The 24,557-nt window shown below is 32.1% G+C and overlaps 1 protein-coding gene across 1 annotated transcript in view; it reads left to right on the top strand.

The window, feature by feature from the left end:
* Positions 1-24,557, top strand: part of ATRNL1 (attractin like 1) — a 1,270,304-nt gene that overhangs the window by 317,286 nt on the left and 928,461 nt on the right. Inside the window, exon 20 of the mRNA XM_051981495.1 lies at positions 4,398-4,491. Within this exon, the coding sequence (XP_051837455.1) occupies positions 4,398-4,491 (94 nt within the window). The remainder of the gene's footprint in view (positions 1-4,397; positions 4,492-24,557) is intronic.

The following is a 24,557-nucleotide window of genomic DNA, read 5'->3' on the forward strand; positions in this document are numbered from 1 at the left end:
AAGAAAACTTCAATTTCATGAGGAATGAGAGGATTCTAGGCATTGGTAATAGATTACAGGAATTTAATAGGGTGATAGAATGATATTCTTTAGCAAAAGAATGGGTTCATTTTGGGATTTGTTGAATTTTAGATATCTCTGATTTATCCAGGTAGAAATATCAAGTTGATAGTAGATGTTGCAGCAGGAAATAAGAGTAGTTAAAAACCAAAACAAAACATGGATAAAGTAATTAGAAATGGTGCTTGGAATTACTACCCCCTCCCTTGTCTTTGTAGATCTATAGATCTAGTTTTGCTGAAATAAGTTTTTCTATTTAAAAGACTTTGTCATTGTTGTTCAATTGTTTTCAGTCCTGTCTTGACTCTTCATGGCCCTGTCTGAGATTTTCTTGGCAAATAGGAATTTCCATTTCTTTCTCCAATTCATTTTAGAGATGGAGGAATTAAAAGAAATAGGGTTAAGGGACTTGCCTAAACATCTGAGGCCAGATTTGGATTCAGGAAGATGAATCTTTCTGACTCCAGACCTAATCCTCTATCAACTGTACCACCTAGCTACCTTGTTCAAAAGTCTTAGAAGGAATTTTGGGGCTGCCACAGGCAGCTTATATTAGCTTTACAATAATTTCCTCTTTCACCACTTTCTCTCGTACTTTTATCTGCTCTCATTGCAATCTGGTTTCACCTGATGATGGAGTAATTCTCTTTGCACTTTTAATTTTTGCCTCAGTGGTCTCGGAGGAAAGTTGGGATTCCAAGTTCTTTCTTTAACCCTATCACTCAACAATTTATCATCTTTTGAATTTTTTATGATTAAAATTTTTCATCCTTTAGAGATTATGGTGATTATTTATGATCTCTTAAATCATTCTTTTTCATTTCCCAAAGAATTTCATATCTGACTCACTGTCTTCCTCTCTTTACCAATTCCTGATCAAGGAACTTCTTGAGCTTTCTAATGCCTTTGGCCCTACTTAGTATTCTCTCCTGAATACTCCCTCTTCTATGGGTTTTTATGATGCTATCCTCTGGTTCTCCTCAAATCTGATTAGTCTTCCTCTTTCCCTTTTATTGGCTTATCATCTATATCATACCAGTGATTGTGGATATTCTTTAAGGCTCATTCCAGGGCCCTCTTTTCTCTGTCATCTTATAATTGGTAACTTCATCAGCTCCACAAATTACCATTTGTGTGTAAAGAATCCACAGATTGATATATCCTGGGACAATATGTCTCCTGAAATTCAATCCATTATAATCCATGTTCCTAAAGCTCATGAAGTAATTTTCCTTAAATGCATATGTGTTCAAATGAATCACCAGTCAATAATAACTAGTGGTTCTGTATTGCCTCTTTAGTTTAGTTTAAAATATAAATTACTTAATTTGACTTTTGGAGCCTTTAGCAAGCTGACCCTGATATAGCTTTCCTTAAATTTTTGGATAGAAGAAAACTTTCAGATCTAGAAATCTACTTATTATATCTCTTTTGAGCACCCGTACCACAAACTTATTCCTTCCCTGTCATTGTTGAGGATACCACCATCTCTCTGTTCACCCAGGTCGATAACTTTGCTGTTATTCATGAATGCTCATTCTCACTCACCTCACATATCCATTTAATTGCCAAATTGCATTGATTCTCTATTTATAACATCCCTCAAAAATCCCCACACTTATAGAAAGAGTCATTATCCCACTTCGGGCCTTCTTCACCTTTTACCTGGATAATTTCTAAGTCACCCTAATTGATCTCCATGACTCAAGTCAGTGGATTTCAGTGGAAAAGCTCCGATCCTGATCCGGTGGAAAAGCCTCTGATCCTGATTCAGTGGAAAAGACTCTTCAACCCAGAAATTAGGAAAAGGAATTAGATTTAGACAAATGGAAATTAATCAGAGAAAAACTGGGTGAATACTACAGATCTAATTCAAACTCAATGCAGTGGACATTAGAAAGAGAGGATCTTTTTTATAATAGAAATGGACCTGGCTCAATTTCCAAAGACATAATTAATACATATAATGTAATACAATTGGCTATAAGAAGTTATTTAAGTGATAGAATGAAGAAAAGGAAAGTACAGGAGTGCCAACTTTACTAGGTGAAAAGGAGCAAGAATCAGATAAGAATGGAGTTAAGTACAATTCTGAGTGTGATTCTTCACAGCAGGAGGAATTAGGTGATTCCACATCTCATGATGTACTTTCCACCCAGCTACTTCCTAAAGCACATATTTAATCTTATCTTTCTTGTAAACCAGCACAGGACTGGTCTAACAACTTGTGAATGGCCAAATTGAACAAAGTAAACTAGAGACAGGAGAGGGTAATCAAACAGAAGCTTAATTAATTTCAGTATAAGGAAAACACATTTGCAAACTGATGTCCTCCTAAAGAAGATTTGTGACTTATGGCACAGGTAGGGCTTTTATATATGAAAACTCAAAACACAGTTTTTTAGGTTTTGAGTAAACAGTTCCCATGACAAGGCCATCTATGCAGTTATTTTTGAGACAATATAGGAGTTCTGGGGTCCTTTGGAAACAGTCCCTAATCCTTTGTGGATTATTTTAAGTCTTTAGAGTCATTGAGCTATGTGATCATTCAGTGGGGAATAGAACTAGAGTCGTCATGGCAGGAGCAGGAGTGCAGCCCCTAATTTAATTCACTTAGCAATTACAAGTATGGGGGTTGTTCATGCTATCAGGAAAGATGATTGATAGCTTTCTATTGCAGCATGATAACTCTTTCTGGATCTCAGATCTTTGGGAATAAGGAAGTTCCAATAAATCTAAATAGTTGTCAATTAATATAAAAAATCTCTCAGAGAACAGCTGGTGCTGGTCAAAACAATACATTTTTTTTCCAGAGGATGAGACTCTTCAGAGGATGAGTACAATGGGTTGTTGGTATGCCAGGCTCATGCACAGCCTGTTTTCTAGGCATTAGTTCTCGAAAAAACAGGGTATTTGTTGACATCTCGGCATTCTCTTACTTAATCGACTCTAGGGATTCCTTGTTATCTCTAGCATAAAAAATGAATTTTCCCATTTAAAGTGCTGTATATAATTTAAAGCTAAACTTAGCATCCTTCTCTACATTTCCAGTTTTATCACACATTCCCCATTCTGCATTCTGAGGTCCAGGAAAAAATTAGACTTCTTTTTATTCCTTACAAAGAGCTCAAGCCAGGGCTTTAAATCTCAAAATGAGGAATTTATAGTTTATGGTAGAGGTGATAGAGAGTCATTTAATGCTCTTGAGCTGTTGAATGACATTGTGAAACCATGCTTCTAAGAATAACATTTTGGCAGCTTTGCTTAAGTCCTCCATCAATCTTATTTGTCATCTTTATCATCATCAACATTATTTTAGACTCAATATTATTTCTCTTTTAAATGATAGTTATTGTAGGCTAATTTTACTTGTCTTTTTGTCAGTAGTGTCTATAAAATTATACCTGACAATTGGAGAATTTGTTGAGATTTTAAGATTGCTTAAAAATCGGTTCATATTTCCTGCTAGTCAACAAACATTATTAATCATTTATTATGTGTCAGATACTACTCTAAATAATGATTATACAAAGAAAAGCAAAAATATAGTACATTCTTTAAAAGAGCTCACATTCTACTGAGAGAGAGCCATTCCTTTCGCCAATTGTTATTACTGAGTCATTTTTCAGTTGTGTCCCACTCTTTAGGATCCCATTTGGGGTTTTCTTGGCAAAGATTCTGGAGTAGTTTGCTTTTCCCTTCTCCAATTCATTTTTTAAATGAGGAAATAAGCAAACAGGCTTAAGTGTTTTACCCAGAGAAACACAGTAAATATCTGAGGATGCATTTGAACTCATGAAGAGGAGTCTTTCTGACTCTAGGCCTTACATTCTATCTACTGTGCCACCTAACAGCCCTTCACATTTTACAAAGTATTTTTAATAAAATATTTGATTGATTGATTCATTGATCCTGGTGTATACTGGCTTGCTAAAGTCTGGTCATGTAAGAGGAAACCATAACAAGGAACACATATACACACATCTATATTTATATCCTTTGCATAATGAATGTTATTTGAGAATTTGGGAACATTTGGGAAATCAGTGTTTGGTTTAGAGGGGAAATTGATGCAAATTTTATAAATATACAACTAGTAGAATAACTTAAATATTAACTAAGACTATAGCAGTTCCAAAATAGGTAAGGCTATTTAATAATAGCCTTGAATTAATATGTAATTTTTGAGTATTAGTTATTTTTGACCATAATGCTATAGATTATGTCTATTCTTACATAACTGAAACATTATTATCATAACTATATATTCTGCAATGTAAATATTTTTGATAAATCCATCTCTCTCTCTCTCTCTCTCTCTCTCTCTCTCTCTCTAGCTTGCACATGCAGTGGTCATGCAAATATTTGTCATATGCACACAGGAAAATGTTTCTGCACAACTAAAGGAATAAAAGGAGATCAGTGCCAGTTGTAAGTATAAATGACATGTATTTGGAAATTTTATTGATACATTTTTAATAGAATCAATTTAACTTTTTAAGAGCCTTAGTTTGCTCTTTAGAAAAATTACCTTCTCTTACATTTGTGCTATCCATGTGCATTGTTTTACTCATTCAGACATTAGTCCTTTTATTTGCTTTTGCATTTGTGTCCTCAGTGCTTAACATGAAGCTTAGCATACAGTAAGTCCTTGATAAATTTTTTTTAAAAATTCATTTAATCAATCAAGTTAATCTTCAATCTAATTGAAGCCTTTTGGCAAGAAAAAAATTTTTTTTCCTTTTTCCTTCCAAATCCTTGTTAGAACTCTTTCTTACCTCCAGAAATTATCCATTTACATAAAAGCCCCATGGGTTTTTTTGTTTTTGTTTTTTTTGGGAGAGTCTGCCTTCACATCTCCAGTGCTTACCATAGTCATTTTCCACATACATAACGGACATATAATAAAAACTTGTTGGACTAGACTAGAAATTTAGATTACATAAGTAAAGTGCTTTACATACTTTAAAATACCATGTAAGTGTAAGAAAAAAATTGTTTTTCCTTCTTAATTTTCCTTTATACTTTTATGTCATGGTAGTAGGTGAAATATGAAATATCTGTTCCTTCATGTAAAACTTATAAAAACATCTTTCAGCCATTTTAAACTTCCTACCTAGTCTTTTGTTAATTTGTAGTTCCTTTGGAACAGAATTTTTTAACTTGAGATCAGAAATCTGTAGACACATTTCATGGAAGCTATGAACTTGGACGGAAAAAAATGAATCTTTATTTTCACTAATTCTAACTGAAATTTGACTTTTCCTAGACTGTAAGTACAATACTGTTAAGCTTCACCACACTGCCAAATCATCTGTGACCAAAAAAAAAAGTTAAGAATCCTTGCTTTAAGATAATCCTATTGATTCATTAACTGGATCTTTATATTTTTCTCATTTCTATTTTTATTCAATTTACATATGGCCACTATTTTAGCAATTTGGATTTTACCTTAGTTGATTCTCAGCTTATTCTTTACTTTTTTATTGATTAGTTGTATCTTGTCTTTTATTTTTAAATTGTCTTTACCCAGCTCTCTGTGTTTCTTTTACCTTAATATTATGTGAAGTGACTTATTTTTTTTATTTTTCCTTCAATTAGAATTAAAGATATCATTCCTAATATTTATTGTTTTGTGTTTTTCTTTTATCCATAGATTAAATAATTTCTATGCAAATCAAAATGTGATAAAAGTTTTAAAATGCAATAAATATTGTTTTTTTTTTTTAAAGTTTTTTTATTTAATAATTACATTATATTGACACTCATTTCTGTTCCGATTTTTTTCCCCTCCCTCCCTCCACCCCCTCCCCTAGATGGCAAGCAGTCCTTTATATGTTGGATATGTTGCAGTATATCCTAGATACAATATATGTTTGCAGAACCGAACAGTTCTCTTGTTGCGTAGGGAGAATTGGATTCAGAAGGTATAAATAATCCGGGAAGAAAAACAAAAATGCAGATAGTTCACATTCGTTTCCCAGTGTTCTTTCTTTGGGTGTAGCTGCTTTTGTCCGTCATTTATCAATTGAAACTCAGGTCTCTTTGTCAAAGAAATCCACTTCCATCAAAATATGTCCTCATACAATATCGTTGTCGAAGTGTATAATGATCTCCTGGTTCTGCTCATTTCACTTAGCATCAGTTCATGAAGGTCTCTCCAAGCCTCTCTGTATTCATCCTGCTGGTCATTTCTTACAGAACAATAATATTCCATAACATTCATATACCACAATTTACCCAGCCATTCTCCAATTGATGGGCATCCATTCATTTTCCAGTTTCTAGCCACTACAAACAGGGCTGCTACAAACATTTTGGCACATACAGGTCCCTTTCCCTTCTTTAGTATTTCTTTGGGATATAAGCCCAATAGAAACACTGCTGGATCAAAGGATATGCACATTTTGATAATTTTTTGGGCATAATTCCAGATTGCTCTCCAGAATGGTTGGATTCGTTCACAACTCCACCAACAATGCATTAGTGTCCCAGTTTTCCCGCATCCCCTCCAACATTCATCATTATTTTTTCCTGTCATCTTAGCCAATCTGACAGGTGTGTAGTGGTATCTCAGAGTTGTCTTAATTTGCATTTCTCTGATCAATAATGATTTGGAACACTCTTTCATATGAGTGGTAATAGTTTCAATCTCATCCTCTGAAAATTGTCTGTTCATATCCTTTGACCATTTATCAATTGGAGAATGGCTTGATTTCTTATAAATTTGAGTCAGTTCTCTATATATTTTGGAAATGAGGCCTTTATCAGAACCTTTAACTGTGAAAATGTTTTCCCAGTTTGTTGCTTCCCTTCTAATCTTGTTTGCATTAGTTTTATTTGTACAAAGGCTTTTTAATTTGATGTAATCGAAATTTTCTATTCTGTGATCAGTAATGGTCTCTAGTTCATCTTTGGTCACAAATTTCTTTCTCCTCCACAAGTCTGAGAGATAAACTATTCTATGTTCCTCTAATTTATTTATAGTCTCGTTCTTTATGCCTAGGTCATAGACCCATTTTGATCTTATCTTGGTATATGGTGTTAAGTGTGGGTCCATGCCTAATTTCTGCCATACTAATTTCCAATTATCCCAGCAGTTTTTATCAAATATTGAATTCTTTTCCCAGAAGTTAGGGGCTTTGGGTTTGTCAAACACTAGATTGCTATAATTGACTATTCTGTCTTGTGAGCCTAGCCTTTTCCACTGATCCACTAATCTATTTCTTAGCCAATACCAAATGGTTTTGGTGACTGCTGCTTTATAATATAATTTTAGATCAGGTACAGCTAGGCCACCTTCATTTGATTTTTTTTTCATTAGTTCCCTCGAGATTCTCGACTTTTTATTGTTCCATATGAATTTTGTTGTTATTTTTTCTAGATCAATAAAATATTTTCTTGGAAGTCTGATTGGTATAGCACTAAATAAATAGATTAGTTTAGGGAGTATTGTCATCTTTATTATGTTCGCTCGGCCAATCCAAGAGCACTTAATATTTTTCCAATTATTTAAGTCTGACTTTATTTGTGTAGAGACTTTTTTATAATTTTGCTCATATAATTCCTGACTTTCCTTTGGTAGATAGATTCCCAAATATTTTATGGTATCAACAGTTATTCTGAATGGAATTTCTCTTTGTATCTCTTGCTGTTGGGTTTTGTTGGTGATGTATAAAAATGCTGAGGATTTATGGGGATTTATTTTGTAGCCAGCTACTTTGCTAAAATTATGAATTATTTCCAATAGCTTTTTGGTAGAATCTCTGGGGTTCTCTAGGTATACCATCATATCATCTGCAAAGAGTGATAGTTTGGTTTCCTCATTGCCTACTCTAATTCCTTTTATATCTTTCTCGATTCTTATTGCCGAGGCTAGTGTTTCTAATACGATATTAAATAATAATGGTGATAGTGGGCAACCTTGCTTCACTCCAGATCTTACTGGGAAAGGTTCCAGTTTTTCCCCATTGCATATGATGCTTACTGATGGTTTTAAATATATGCTCCTGACTATTTTAAGGAAAAGTCCATTTATTCCTATGCTCTCAAGTGTTTTTATTAGGAATGGATGTTGGATTTTATCAAATGCTTTTTCTGCATCTATTGAGATGATCATGTGGTTTTTGTTTGTTTGGTTATTGATATAGTCAATTATGCTAATAGTTTTCCTAATATTGAACCAGCCCTGCATTCCTGGTATAAATCCTACTTGGTCATAGTGTATTATCCTGGTGACAATTTTCTGTAATCTTTTTGCTAATATTTTATTTAAGATTTTAGCATCAATATTCATTAGGGAGATTGGTCTATAATTTTCTTTCTCTGTTTTCAGCCTACCTGGTTTAGGTATCAGTACCATATCTGTGTCATAAAAGGAGTTTGGTAGGACTCCTTCAATCCCTATTTTTTCAAATAGTTTATATAACATTGGAGTTAATTGTTCTTTAAATGTTTGGTAGAATTCACATGTAAATCCATCTGGTCCTGGGGATTTTTTCTTAGGGAGCTGATTGATAGTTTGTTCTATTTCTTTTTCTGAGATGGGACTGTTTAGGATATTTACTTCTTCCTCTGTTAGTTTGGGCAAGCTGTATTTTTGGAGGTATTTTTCTATTTCATTTAAGTTGTCGAATTTATTGGCATAAAGTTGGGCAAAGTAACTCCTAATTATTGCTCTAATTTCCTCTTCGTTAGTGGTGAGTTTTCCCTTTTCATTTTTAAGACTAACAATTTGATTTTCCTCTTTCCTTTTTTTAATCAGATTTACTAAGGGTTTGTCTATTTTGTTGGTTTTTTCATAGAACCAACTCTTAGTTTTATTAATCAATTCAATAGTTTTTTTACTTTCAATTTTATTGATCTCACCTTTTACTTTTAGAATTTCAAGTTTAGTGTTTGACTGGGGGTTTTTAATTTGTTCCTTTTCTAGCATTTTTAATTGCAAACCCAATTCATTGACCTTCTCTTTCTCTATTTTATACAAATAGGCCTCTAGAGATATGAAATTTCCCCTTATTACCGCTTTGGCTGCATCCCATACATTTTGGTATGATGTCTCATTATTATCGTTTTCTTGGGTGAAGTTATTAATTATGTCTATGATTTGCTGTTTTACCCAATCATTCTTTAGTATGAGATTATTTAGTTTCCAATTATTTTTTGGTCTACTTCCCCCTGCTTTTTTGTTGAATGTAATTTTCATTGCATCGTGGTCTGAAAATGATGCATTTACTATTTCTGCCTTACTACATTTGAGTTTGAGGTTTTTATGTCCTAATATATGGTCAATTTTTGTATAGGTTCCATGAACTGCTGAAAAGAAAGTGTATTCCTTTCTGTCTCCATTACATTTTCTCCAGAGATCTATCATATCTAGCTTTTCTAGTATTCTGTTTACCTCTTTAACTTCTTTCTTATTTATTTTCTGGTTTGATTTATCTAATTCTGAGAGTGCAAGGTTAAGATCTCCCACTATTATAGTTTTACTGTCTATTTCTTCTTGCAACTCTCTTAGTTTCTCTTTTAAGAATTTAGATGCTACCCCACTTGGTGCATATATGTTTAATATAGATAGTGCTTCATTATCCATGCTACCCTTTAGCAAGATATAGTGTCCTTCCTTATCTCTTTTAATTAGGTCAATTTTAAAATGCAATAAATATTGTTAAAACTTTTAAGACATAGTTCTGATAATCTTTAGAAAACAATTTAAATCAATACTTCAATTGTTCAGCTTATTTTGGTTCAAAAAAGGCTGCTAACCATAAGTAGTACGATTTTAGTTTGATTTATTTCTGAAAATGACTTGGATCATATACTGCATGGATACTCAAATGTCATTTAGTATCTTTTACTGTCATCTTAATGGATTCTAAGGTTCTCTTACAGATCTTTAATAATGAAATATTAAAAAAATAGAGTATTTTAAGTGTTTTAATTCATTTTTTAACATCCAGAAAGTCATAAAAAGTTTATCCAATAGTGTGCATAACTAAATTTTAGAAATAATACACTTATATTATTTGTTCTATTTTGAGAAATTGAATTAATGCTACCTTTTGTATATGTCTGTGCTTATTAAAGAAAGTAGGTAAATATGTTTCCATGGAATAAAAGGCTCTTTGGGGAAAAAATCATGCTCTAGATACTATCATTATCCTCATTCATAAATTTCTGTATGAAATTTTATGCTCAATTCAATTACAGAAGGCTTTTTGGCTCTTTCTTTGTAATTTATCAACAAGAAAACTGTTGAACTTTTGTGATTGGATAATGTTCTCTATGCTATTGCTTATTATATTAGGCCACTAGAGGGCACTAAAGATTGATTTTTTTATTGTTAATTTTCTCCTGCAAAAGAGAACAGTTAACAATTCAAAAAGAGTTACAAGGAAGATTCCTTTTATTTTATACTTTTAGGGAGTAGCATTATTTCTGTCTTCATATTTTTGAGATAGTTACACTACTCGTGATACCCACAAAGTAGCAAATTTAAATAACAAATGCTCTGGCTTAATAGATTGTTACCCCAATTAATAAAAGCAAAAGTCATCAACTCTCAACTTTTTTTTTAAAAGACCATCCTTTGATTACATAGTCACAATTTGATATGTGATGAGTAAAAAAAAATTGAGAAACATAGTTTCTGGGTAATGACATATTAACAAGATCAATAGGTTATTAATAAAAGGTTTTATTTTTCTCATGACAGTGAGAGACTTTTCATAAAAGTAGGTGTTCCATGATGTCACCCTTGGAGAGAGAAATTATCTCAATACTCAGAACAAGTTGATTCTATACACAAAAGGATCTGTCTCCATCCATGCTTGAATAGAATTCAATGGCCTTCCCCATCTTAGCTTAAATTCCTTGTTAAATGGGTGGGAATTAGCCAAGATTGAGAAGAATGAATTAAGTCTCATTATCAGTAAAGGTCTTTAAGAGATTGAACTTTTAAAGGATGTTAAAAAGGGGGGAGAGTTCTGAAATTCCCTCTAGATTATTGGATATTAGTAATCATTTCTCACATTATGCTTGTTTTGACCTTGTAATTGTAATCTGTGAACTATTGCAAGGGTTGGGGTGCATGTGTGTGGAGGAGGAGGTTGATAGAGAATTTGATTGGAAGTTAGGGTGCCTAATCAGCAAGATAATCTTGAGCAAGTTACTTAATTTTGATTTTCTGTGTACCAAAGTTTATTTATTTTCTATGTAATTGATGTGTAGTTCTTAATTTAAATATTCACAACTTGCCATAAAATGTTTTGGATTTTTTTGTTGTGTGTTCAGAAAGCCATTTCAGCATTGAATCTCTAATTTATTAAATCTAAAGTAAAAATTCTTCTTAACGCTTCAGAGAAGAGAGAGTTAGGCTTATATTTCTGTCAAGAATCCTACCAATTATATGGTCATTGATATAAAACTTCTCTTTTCCTCTTCGTTTTAATTTACTAAATATGCCATTTATATTCTTTTAGGGACAGTGATTTTAGGATATCAGACAGACTTCACCAGGTATATGATTTCAAAGTGAAAATTACAAAAAACTGTAGTGGAAAAAGTACCATTTTTAAAACAGCCAGGCCTTTCTTTGATGTTAGTTTAAAAAAAAAAGAAAAGAAAAAGAATTGATTTTGAATATATAAAGAAGATGTGCTAAAGAAAATCTTTACATTTATGATGTTTTTACTCATTAAGACAAAATTGAGCTGAAATAATAAAAAATCTTAGCAAACAAAATGAATGTTTAATGACCATGATACTTGAGAAACAAAGTACAAATTCATTTAAAATCCCTCTCCCAAGTTCCGACTTTTGATTTTGTACCTCTGAACATCCTCTTTGGGGCACATTGATGCACTTTGATTCATTTTGGAATGAGAAGGATACTGGCAATAAAATGAGAAACCTGGCTTGCCTCAAGCCAAGGAAAGTCCTAGGGCAAACAGTAGCCTGTATATAACTCAGTTGAAACTTGTTCACTATTTTTAATTCAATAAACATTGATTAAATACCCATGATGTGTAAAGCTGTGTGGGAAGCATTTGCAAACAATGACAAATATAACCTAGGTGCTTCTCTCCAGAACTTACATTCTAATGGAAGGGAGATAAACACATAAATAATTGAGATACAGGAAAAGAAGACATAAGGAGAAAAGAAAGATTCAAGCAAAGTGTAATGATGCATTTGAGGAAGGTGAAATTAGTTTTACCTCCATAAATGACAGATCAAGGGATATCAGAGAAAGTATCAAGGAGAATATCGATCTTGAAGGAAACAGAGAAACATTAATAGATTGAGACTGTGGGAGAAATGTCTCTTCCAAACACAAAGAAATGGCTTGAGTAAAGATCCGGAGAGAGGAGAGGGCTGGGAAAGAATCAGAAATAGAGATCATCTTAGTTTAGTTGTAATGTAGAATATGTGATTTTAAGACAACCAATTCAGTTAAAAATGCATTTAGTGAATACTTCCTATATGTAAATTTTATGTTTATAAGTTTTATAATTTGCAAAGTGCTTTATATACATTATCTCATTTGATCTTCCCAATAACCCTGAAAAGTAGGTGCTATTAATATCTCCATTTTGCAGATGAGAAAACTGAGGTTAAGAAAGGTTAAGTGTTTTTACTCAAATAAAATAAAAATAGTCCCTATCTCAAAGATCTCATATTCTTTTGGAAATGTGGGGGATGAATTGTAGACAAATAAGCAAACAAAGCAATAATTTGGGTAACTATAGGAGAATAAGAAGGGGTAACTATAAGAGAATCAGAAATAAAAAGTTGGATCAATATGATATAAGGTTTAAATATAAGAATTTTTGAATTTCTGCTTTATTTGGTTGGGATAGAGAAAGATTTCTGAGGAACAGAGATACCTTCTCAAAAACTATATATGGAAAAGAGAGAGAGAACTTAGCCAGTGTTGTGGAGGGTGAATTAGAGAAAGGAAAAAAATGAAGGTAAGACCAATTAGGAGTCTATCAGAACAATCTAATGAGAAGAAATAATATTTTAAACTAGGGAGCAATGGGGAAGGGCTCATGAAGTAATAGAAATGACAAGTTTTCTCACTTTATTTGGAAAGAGGAGAAGGAAGAGTCAAAAATGAATTAGAGGTTATAATCTTATGTGGTGGGATGCAGAATGGTGGTGTAGATACAGACTAGTTGGAAGAAGGGGATGTAGAACAGGAGAGATGAGCAGTTCAGTTTTGGATAAAATGGAATTTAAAATCCTAGTAAGCCATGCAGGCTGAGATAGCCAGCAGATATTGAAAAGATGAGATTGCAGGTATAAGAAGAAATTGGGAGTTAGGTTTAGATAGAGAATTGGGAGTCATTTATAGATGATTGAAGTTATGAGAGTAACTTGCCAGTAAAGAGAATGTAAAGAGAAGAGAGGACAGAATAGGATAGAACATTGGGATATACCAATTTAAAGATCAAAATAAGATCAAAGATGAATAAATAATAGGGACTAAAGTAGAAAAGAAGAGAGAATCAGGTGAATACAGATTTATAGAATTTAAAGGTGGAAGGGATAATTGAAGAATACTTCTTGTTCTGTGAGTGAGAAACTGAGGATTAAAGGGGCTAATTGTCCTCAATGTCCCATCTTATAGTAAATAGTAGATCCAGTCATTTTCTACCATACCACATTGGAACAGTAAATTACCAGAATAATAAGGATGTCACATTCAGATATTACTTAAAGATTTTTGAAGTTTTCTAATTTGACTCACATAGTGAAATCATTTTGGTCTTCTTCAAGAATGAAAAACAACAACTAACTTATCTCTAGCATAGGAAACTAGGAAACTCAGACATTATTACTTCCATTTTTAAATGAACAATCTGAGATTTGGCAAGAAAATGTGATTTGCCCATGGTCCCAGAAAATGAAAGCTAAGACTCAAACCCAGGTCTCCTAATTCAGCATCTCCTGCTTCTACACTATACTAGGCATCCTCTTTCAAGAGATAAGAGGACATAGAAATTCAAAGGTATTAATTATCTACCATGTCTGATACTGGAGATCATTCAAAGTAGATGAAAGCAGGAGAAAGAAAAAAATAGCTGTTGTATTTAGATGTCAGCAGATCAGTCAATCAGTCTGTAAATATTTATTAATTATCTCCTCTGTGTGAGGCACTGTGCTAAGCATTGGACACAGTTACTTTGGAAGGAGCTGGTTCAGTAAAGTTCTGGGGACAGAAGACATATTGTAGGATGTGGAGAAATAAGATTATGCTAATCAGGGAGAGAAAACCCCTGCAGTATCCATTAGAAGTGTTGAGATTTATAATAAAACGTGATAAGGAAAAACCATTGTTCTCAAAAGCCATAAAAATAGATTGTAGAGCTATATGTTTGGAAGACAACTTGTTTTTATATATGTTTTTGGAATATTATTCAATGAATACATATATTTTTAAACGACAGCATTACATTGTAACACAATATCATTGATGTTCCATATAATTTTCACATTATGGGATGTTGAGCCCTTAAATTTTGCCTTACCTTTTAGAACTTCTGTCATTCTATGTGTGTGTGTGTGCGCGTGCGGGAGCGTATGTGTGTGTATTTGCTGAATCAGCTTTATATAGTAGTTCTTTATCATTCATGAATTCAGATGGTTTATTTTTTCATGTTACATTTCATTTTTTCCATACAATCTGAATCAACAATTTAAATTCATGTTCTTGCCTCTGGTTCAACACTTCATAGTAAATGAAACATTGCATATTATTTAAAAAAAACCCAAAACTTCCAAAATATACATTTTAACTGAAAAAAATAAAATCAAAGATTGTAAAATCAAAGAGAGAACAGTCATAAAATAGAAGTCATAAAATATTTAATTTTCTACCTATCAGAGGAGAAAGTTACATCAAAAGTCAATTTAGTAAACATTTATTAAGCCCTTGAATATGCTGAGTAAGATCCTAGATTCAAACTTTAGGTGGTATGAAAAATATATAATTATTTTTCAGTCCCTCAGTCGATCTATGATTTCATTAGTATGAGTACTTCTTCCAATTCTCACCCATCCATACCTTTTTCCTGCATAATACTTTGTCCACATATTTCTTTAAGTCTTCCGTAGAGGATTTACCTTGGCAGTCTTGAAAGAGATGACATAAGCAATCCAAAATAAAGCCTGAGAAGTCCCTAAGAAAAAGACGAACAGAGTGTTATATGAGATCCTAGGTAGTGGGGGGAGGGATGCCACTACCAATTAGGTTGTGCAGTGGATAGTATTAGGCCTAAAATCAAGGAAAATATGACTTCACATCTAGTCTTGCTCACTTCCTAGCCATGTGATCCTGGGGAAGTCACTTAACCTGTTTGCCTCAATTCCTTAAAGTCGCATTACTTGTTTCTCAGAATTGTTGCGGGGTTTAAATAAGAATATTTGTAAAGTACTTAGTATAGTGACTGGTATAGAATAGGTACTATATCAATCTTTATTCCTCCCCTTCTCCCATTCTTATTACTGATTGGGAACAGGGAATGTTGCGTGGATAGTTAATAAATATTTGTTGGCTTGGAGATGATACGTAAATTGGATTTGAAGTATTAGGAAGTCATTAGTTTGGTATAAAGGAAAGGAGGAGTGATATAAAATCAAACTACAAAAGTAAGAAGTGTGCCAGATCATGGAAAGCCCTGAGAACCAGAAAAGGAGTTTGAATAAGCCTCAGGACACAGGAATGAGCATACCTAAGTGAATAAAAAGTTTATTGAGCATATATTTGCTGTGGTATTATATTTCCAGCACAGTGGAGCTACATGGTAGCAGACGTGTAGCAGTGTCACACACATTATAGAGGGGCTTAATAAGTGTTTACTTAGTTGTGATGGCACAGATTTAATGTTAGGTAAAGTTAAAGTTAAGAAAATTCCTTGTACTAATAATAAACAGGACAAAATAAAATTTCCAAGCATATGTTCCTCCTTATAGTTTCTTTTTTTGTCTCCAAACTTCATTATGTTAGTAATTTTGAAGGTAGTGGTTAATTGTATTCACAAGCAGTGAATTGAATGTGAAATTGTGACTTGTGGGCACAAATAGGAACTAAGATTTAAAAATAATGATCCTAAAAATGCACTTACATATTGAGGGAGAAAAATAATCCCTAGAAGAGTCCTGCAGAGCTTTACAAGTTCTAACATAATCCCCTAAAGGAAAGATTTTCTAAAATAGCATTTCTTTAAAGTATTTGTGTATTGAAAAGCTTAATGACTGAATGAGGAGAAAAATATTTAAAATATTAGTTTAAGAAAGAAAATGACATCTGTAGTATTATAATCCATAAGTTAATGAAAGCATAAATTCTTTTTTCCTTGCACATACCAGGATAGTCCATATATAATCAATGTGTTAGAAATTGCTTGTCTTCACCAATAATTTCACCCTAATCTTTCAAATTAATTAATGACTAATGTATACAGGTGTTTTATCTGGACGAATCACTTAACATCTCAGGACCCAGCAACTCCCTAAAGTTGAAATAATTTTGATCTATATGGGTAAAAATAATTTCTTCTTGGGAACTTCTTACACTTAAGAAATTACAGATTGGTGTGGAGCCAAAATGACAGAGTAGAGCCAGTAACACATACAAAATCTTCTGACATTTCTATCTAAATAACTTCAAAATAATATGTCAACTAAAATTCTGGAGTATGAGAGCTAATAAAAGATTAATATGAAACATTTCCATATGTACAAGAAAACATGAACCCAAAAGGAAGGAAGAAAAGAAGAAAAGAAGGAAGGTAAGAAGAAAGAAAGAAAAGGAAAACATATTTTGGTTTATATTCAGATGACATTAGCTATTTCTCTAGAATCTGGTAATATTTTTCATCCTGAGTCTTTTGGGATTGTCTTAGATTATTGTATTCCTGTCTATAGCTAAAGTCATTCACAGTTGTTCATGGTACAATATTGTTACTATGGGCATTGTGCTTGCTTGCTTTTTAATCTACTTGCTTCCCTTTGTATCAGTTCATATAAGTCTTTCCAGGTTTTTAAATAGACTTAATTAAAAGAGATAATCAGGGAAAATATATTTTTACTAAAAGATACCTTAGACAGTAAAGTAATATCAATACTAAACATTTATGCGTCAAATGGCAGAGCATCCAATTCTTAAAGACACAAAATTCACATGTACAAAATTTGATGGAAAGCAGGAAATTGAGGGAAAAATGTACAGCAAGTTTTTTTAATAAACATCTCATTTTTCAGAAATACTGAGGTAAAGGAACTGAGCTAAATTTATAAATATAAGAACCATTCTTCAGTTGATAAATGGTGAAAGGATATTAATAGGTAGTTTTAAAAAGAAGAAACCAAAATGATCATGTCAGATAAAAATACTCTAAATAATTATTGATTAGAGAAATACAAATTAATTCTGAGTTACCACTTCACGCTTATTGCTTGGTTAGTATGAAAAAAAAGGATTATGACAAATGCTGGAAGGAATGTGAAAAAATAATGAAAAAATTCACTGTCAAGGAGTTATGAATTGATACAATCATTCCGGATAATACTTTGGGACTGTCATCAAAGGACGGACTATAAAACTATAAAATACCCTTTGATCCAGCAAAATTACTGCTAGGTCTCCACTCCAAAGAAATAAAATAAAAAGGGAAAGGTACAAAAATATTTATAGTAGCTAATTTAGTGATGATAAAGAATTGGAAATTGAGATGATGCCCATCAATTGAGGAATGTCTGAGCAAATTTTGGTATATGATTATAATGGAATAATATTGTGCTAAAAGAAATGACAAACAGAATAGTTTTAGAAAAAATGTGGAAGAATTATTTGAATTGATGTATAATGACCCTAATAAAATTAGGAGATCATTGTAAACTTTACTGTATTTGTAACAAACAATGATCAACTGTGAAAGCCTTAGCTTACTCTGATTAGTACAGTGATCCAATTCTGAAATTCTGAAAGATTTATTATGAAAAATTCTATCTAGAATAGGAAATAATGAACTCTGAATAAAAATTGAAGTATAATTTTTCACTTTATTTTTCTTGCTTTTTTGAAGCATTGCTAACATTTGAATTATTACTAATATGGGAAATAAAGTTTACATGATTTTACATGGATAATCAATCATGTGTTCCCAATGGTTGGGGGAAGGACACAAGTGAGGGAAAGGATTTAGAATTTGAAATGTAAAAAAAAAAGAATGCATAAAATAAATAAATGATGAATTGATTATAAAATAAATCTGAAGTCTTTTGAAAAAATCACAGATGCAATCAAAAATAAAAATATACAGAGAGATCTTATGACATCATCATTTTGGGGCAATTTATAGAAAAAAACTTATATGAAACTAAACATTTTTCACATGTTTTTATAAAATGCTGAGAATTTATTTGATATTACATGAAGTGTATAACATACTTAATGCTTGATCTTAGCACAATGCCTAACACATAGTAGATGCTTAATAAATATTTATTGGTTGGTGTAATACTTTATTTCTGACTTTTTATCAGTTTTTTTGCAAAGCTTTTAACAAATATGCTATAGAAAACTTTCTGGACAAATTAGCAAATAAAAATAATGCATTCAGGACATATTCACTGTATTTCTCCAGGGATTTAGTCTTAGAACTCTGGGCTATCATCCTGTTTGATTATGAAATACGTGATATTTGGCTTTTTCTTTGAGTTTAGATGTAAAGGAGGAAAATAGTCTCTACGTATGTATAGTAGGGTCAAGTGAAAGGCTTAAAGATGGGAGATACTTGATTATATATATATATATATATATATATATATATATATATATATATATATATAGTTAGTAAAAAAGCAGTATATAGGAGAAAATAGGCACTTCTTGGGAAATTACAATGATGTTTAATTAATCTCTTTTCCAATGCATCTTCCAGATAGCCTTTAAATTGATAATTCCAAATTAATAACACAGGTCCAACCAAACTATTTTCCTAATGAGGAGGCTTTAGAGATTTCCAATTTTCTTTATAGTATTGTAATTTGAAATCTAACGAAACATAATCACAAGGTTTTAAAGTTGCAAGGGACCTCACCGATCACCTAGTGTAGCCCATGTAGTAAAGGCATCATCACTATAATATAACCAGCAAATGTTCAGATCCTTCACAAAGTCTGAAATGTATCTTTTAGGATTGATTTCACATTATTCTCTTCATACACTCTGCATTCCAGCCAAAGTAGCTTACTTAATGTTCCATGGAAAGAACATTCCCTCTCTTTCTTCTGTGACTTTTCATAAAGTATTCCCAATTTTTTTGAATGTTTTCCCTCCTCAACTCTCAAATCTACATCTTGGAATTTCTAGTTCTTTTCAAGTGATATATCCTGTAAGAGGCCTTTTCTGTTCCCCCCCATTTTTCTATGTTCCCCATAATTCCTAGAAATCAATTCCTATTTATTTTTTATATTTATTCATCTGACTGAACTGAATCACTTGTATAGTTGCAGGTGTCTTACATCATATCTACTTTGCAAAAGTTTTATATTTATTTATATACTGAAGTTTGTTGGTAATTGTTTAAAAACTAGATCTTGGTGCATGGGAGGCATATGCAAAATATAGTTTAAAATGTAATCCATGTTATTAACATTTGCTCCATTTTCTTAAGTTTAAATAAGTAGCAAAACAACAAACCAATATTTATTTGAGGAACTTGTTGAATAATGGAAAGTATATTTATAAAAGTATGTTAAGACCACAATATAGAGGGCTTTGAATGATAAGTTAAAGAATTTTGACTTGTTTTATTGGCAATGGACAATTCAGGGGAGCTAGGCAGCACAGTAGATATAATGCTATGTCTGGAGTCAGGAAGATTCATCTTCCTAAGTTCAAAAATGGCCTCTAATTATTATTCTTATTAATCAGCATTATCAACTTTATTATTATTATGAGTAACATTTATATACTATAACCTTGTATTTAACTAAATACAAAATATATACAAAGTAGATACCAAGTAATTTGCAAAGTAGTATATTTATTGCTGGGGACTATCAGGAAAGACCTCATAGAGAAAGTGGTATTTAAGCAGATCTTTTAAGGAAGCAAGATATTTTTAAAAAGTAGAGGTAAGGAGAAAGTGGGAGACAAGTTTGTACAAAGTCTAGAGAAATAGAAGTAATATGTAATAATCCTGGATAGGTAGTGTAGAGCCAGCTTATGAAAGAACTTAAAGGATAATTTAAATTTTATTCTGCATTCAATAATAGTAAACTTTTAGAGATTTTTGAGCAGGGTTGTGACAAGGCCAGAAGGCTTGATAAACACCAGTTTAATAGTTGTGTGAAAGGTAGATTTTAGAGAGAAGAGAATTTAACTGGGGATACCATTTGGTAACCTGAACTAGGATAGGGGCAGATTGAGTAGAGAAGTGACAAATCAAAAAAAAAAAAATGCTGTGGAGATAGGATTGCCCAACACTTGCCAATTGTCTATGAAGGCTAAAAAAGAATAAAGTATTAAGTATTGCTCCAAAATAATAAACTTCTAGAAAAGGAACTACAGTCAATCATTTTAAAAATTATGTTTGATTTTTCATGACTCCTTTTGGAGTTTTCTTAGCAAAGATAGTGGAATGGTTTGCCATATTTTTTTTCCAGCTCTTTGTACATATGAAGAAACTGAATGACTTGCTCAAATATTAAGTGTCTGGGGCCACTTGAACTTAGGCAGCTAAGTCTTCCTGCCTCCACGCCTAGCATTTTATCCAATTTGCTCTCTGCTTTCTTGGAGCTATGGTAATCTATGGTAGTATTTTCAATGGAAATAGGAGAATGATGAAGAAAGGTAGCTTTTGGGGAATATTGTGGGAAAAATCATGAATTATGTTTTGGACTTGTGATATTTAGGATTTTTATAAGGCATTAAATTATCTAACATACATAAAAAGAAATGATATTAGGTGATTAGAAAGATAATTTCCTGTTCTAACATTATGATTATGAAAGTGGTCTGTTAAGAACCTTGATCTGGGGGCCGTTTGCTAGATGGAATATAAAATGAAATATTAGAAAAAATCAATTCATAGAGCATAATAGTAAGCATGATATTAGATGATAATGATCTGAATTTACATAATATACAGAGGTGAAAATTATAATAAAGAATGAGTCATAAATTGTTGTTTGCAAATAAAATTTGCAAAAAAGATATTCTTTAGTCAAAGTATGAATAATATAAAATTTTAGGCTATATTCATTTCTGGTACATCTAAGTATTCATCTATCCTGGAGACTATTTTGGATGTCTAAAGTTTCTAATAATAGTAAAAATAACAATAGTTAGAATTTATATGACAATTTTGGGTTTACAACATGTTTTTATATATTATTATTTCATTGTATTCTCACAACAGCTCTAGGGGATAGTTTCTATTATTATTCTCATTTTACAGATGAAAAATTGGAAGCAGATGTTATATGTTGCCCAAGATCACATATCTTGGAAGTGTCTGAGCTACATGTGAACTGAGGATTTCCTGACTTCAGGTCCAACCTTCTAGCCAGTGTGCCATGTAACTGCTTCTATACAAGCTCTATAATTTAGCTATTCCTGATTTTGGACAAAAACAAGGCTAAATAAGATACTTTAATGTTGCCTATCCCTGACCAAAAAAAAATTCCATGAGACTGGATACTATTTGCTGTTTTAGTTTTCTTTCACATAAAATATTTAAGATAACAGTTTAGCATATGTCAGGACTATTAGAGGCCCACATTTGGATGCCAGATTAAGAATTAAAACAGAATTTAGTTGTTTTCTACTCTAACATCTTCATGTTATGGATGTTCAAATGAAGAAACTGAGTCTAAAGAGATTGACTTATTTGTCTATAGTCACACAGGTGGTTGGAAGTAGGATAATTTGGTTCTAATTAGTACTTAGTGGGAATAATGAATTCCTTGAAGTAACTGCATTATTCAAGTTTTCATGCTTCCCATTGATATGTAACCAATTACCATGTTTTTTAATAATTATAACTTCAAATAGTGCAAATAAAAATATTGACTTCAGGGAAATTCATTATTTATACTTGAGTCAGGATCTAAACCTTGCTCTTTTCACTTAGGTTTAGAAAGAGTTCAATTATCATACTGTTTCTCACCTCAGAGCAAAGAGCAGGAAAATTTATTTTAAAATGCAGAGAAAAGAAGTAACAAAAGCCAGGAAATCTGGTCTATTACTGTAGGGAGAAAGATAACACTAAACAACTCAATAGCTCTTGAGGGCCTAGTTATATAATTATTGATGCTCATAATGGTGACTCTGACTTAAAGAAAGGACAAAATGATGTTCATTATGCTTTGCTTCAAAAGACAGTGCAAATTTATTGTGCTTATATTTAAGAAAGTTACTGTTAAAATTGTTTCCCTGAAAAATTTTATCGCTTAAAGTGATAAACTTTAATTATCTGTAAAATTCCCTTTAATGGAACATTCTCATATAGATGAAATATTATTATATTACTTTTCTATGTGTGTGGATTAAGAACTCAGGTTCTATTTATCTTTTAAAATAGATTTACCAATTAAGAGAAACTACAACTTTTTATTTGTATAATATAATGCAGTGGTTTCCAAATTTAGATGATATATTCCTATCAATTAAAATGATTTTAATAGTATGTATATTTTTTACTATTTTAAATATGAATACTACTAAAGTATTAACTATGTATATTATAAAACAAAGTTGAATTTTTTAATAAAAATTTTTAAAAATGACATAAAAATGAAATAATACTTGATTCTAGAGTTAATAAAGAACCAATGGAAATCTGTGAATAAAATTATGACATAGATAAATCTACACTTTAGGAAAATTACCTTGAGAGCCATGTGGAAGATGTATTGGTGAAATGATGAGGATTGGACTTCTGTTGGTGACCACATGAATACAGTGAAAGGGACAGATGTGAGAGAGATGTGCAGGTAGAACAAACAAAACTTGGTAACTGATTGGACATATAGGGTGAGGGGGAATAAAAAGCTGAAGATCACAGCCAAAGAGCATTCCTGGAGCTTAAATCTGTGCAAATTGAAACCAGCAGATGGCATCAAAAAACATTAAAAATAGAGAAATAATATTGATGAGGAAGAGCAACAGATAGATGGCAGCAAAGTACAAGATCATTATCAAGTGGTGTTTGTATTTGTGAGCAAATCCTCTCCCCTCTCCCCCCTTCTCTATATATGATCATATGTTTCTTAGACCACTTATATTTCCTATGCAACTGCCTTCTCTGCATTTCTCTTTATTATGCATATTCCCTGAATTTGTTTCCTTCCCAAGTGTGAACACTTGTGGATAACCTATAGGAAGGTGTAATCCTGTCTCTATGAGGAAAATCTTTATCGTTAGACTTGCTAAATTGTTTCATTATGTGTCCTTTGCTTTGAACTAATATATCCACAAGTTGATCTCCTAAAATAAAGACATTAACGAAAATTCAAAAGCTCTGATTTAGATTTTTAAATGACTCAAAAATGTTTTTTTTTTTTTTTTTAGGGGGGGGAAACCTAAGTTTGAGATTGCCCTTTGATACTTTAGCACATCATTATTTTCATGAAATTAGAAAGTCATGGGTTTAAATCTAGCCTTAGACCCTTACTAACAGTGCGACCCTGGATGTAACATCTGTCAGCCTGAGTTTCTTCACTTGTAAAATGGATGTAATAATAGTACCTTCCTTTTGAGAATGTTGTGAAGATAAAATGAATTAATATTTGTAAAGCACATTTCAAACATTAAAATGCTATATAAATGCTAGTTATTACATGCATGAATGTTTTTTTTTAATTATCTTTCTTGGAAAAATTCTAAAACCTTACCTGATTTTTTTTTTTAACTTTCAAATTACTTCCTATTATATGTAAAACCTCAGTCCTTTCAATTATAGGAATCAAAGGGAGAATCAGCCAACTGAGAATAAACCAAATCTTTACCTGTTTGGAGTAGGAAAGGATTTTCTCTATTTCAATCAACCACAATATCTAGTAGCAAAGCTACTTGTGAGAAGACATCCTTTCCATCAAGTGGAGAGGCTGTTCGAAAGAGTTTGATTGAGGCAGACACATACTGCAGACAGATAGAGATGCAGAGATAGTCAATTGAAGGTGAATACAGCTCCAAGCTGTATGACCCTAATGGCAGAGAAAAGACTCAAGAGAGAGTTATGCTATGGAAATAAGTAGGCCTTAAGAAACCAGCTGAATATGCCCAGCGAAAGAACTCTGGGAGATGACTAAGAACCATTACATTGAATTCCCAATCCCTATATTTTTGCCTGCCTGCATTTTGGATTTCCTTCACAGGCTAACTGTACAATATTTCAGAGTCTGATTCTTTTTGTACAGCAAGATAACAGTTTGGTCACGTATGCTTATTATGTATCTAATTTATATTTTAATATATTTAA

This window comes from Antechinus flavipes, chromosome 2, assembly GCF_016432865.1.
Source record: "Antechinus flavipes isolate AdamAnt ecotype Samford, QLD, Australia chromosome 2, AdamAnt_v2, whole genome shotgun sequence".
NCBI classification, from domain to species: Eukaryota; Metazoa; Chordata; class Mammalia; order Dasyuromorphia; family Dasyuridae; genus Antechinus; species Antechinus flavipes.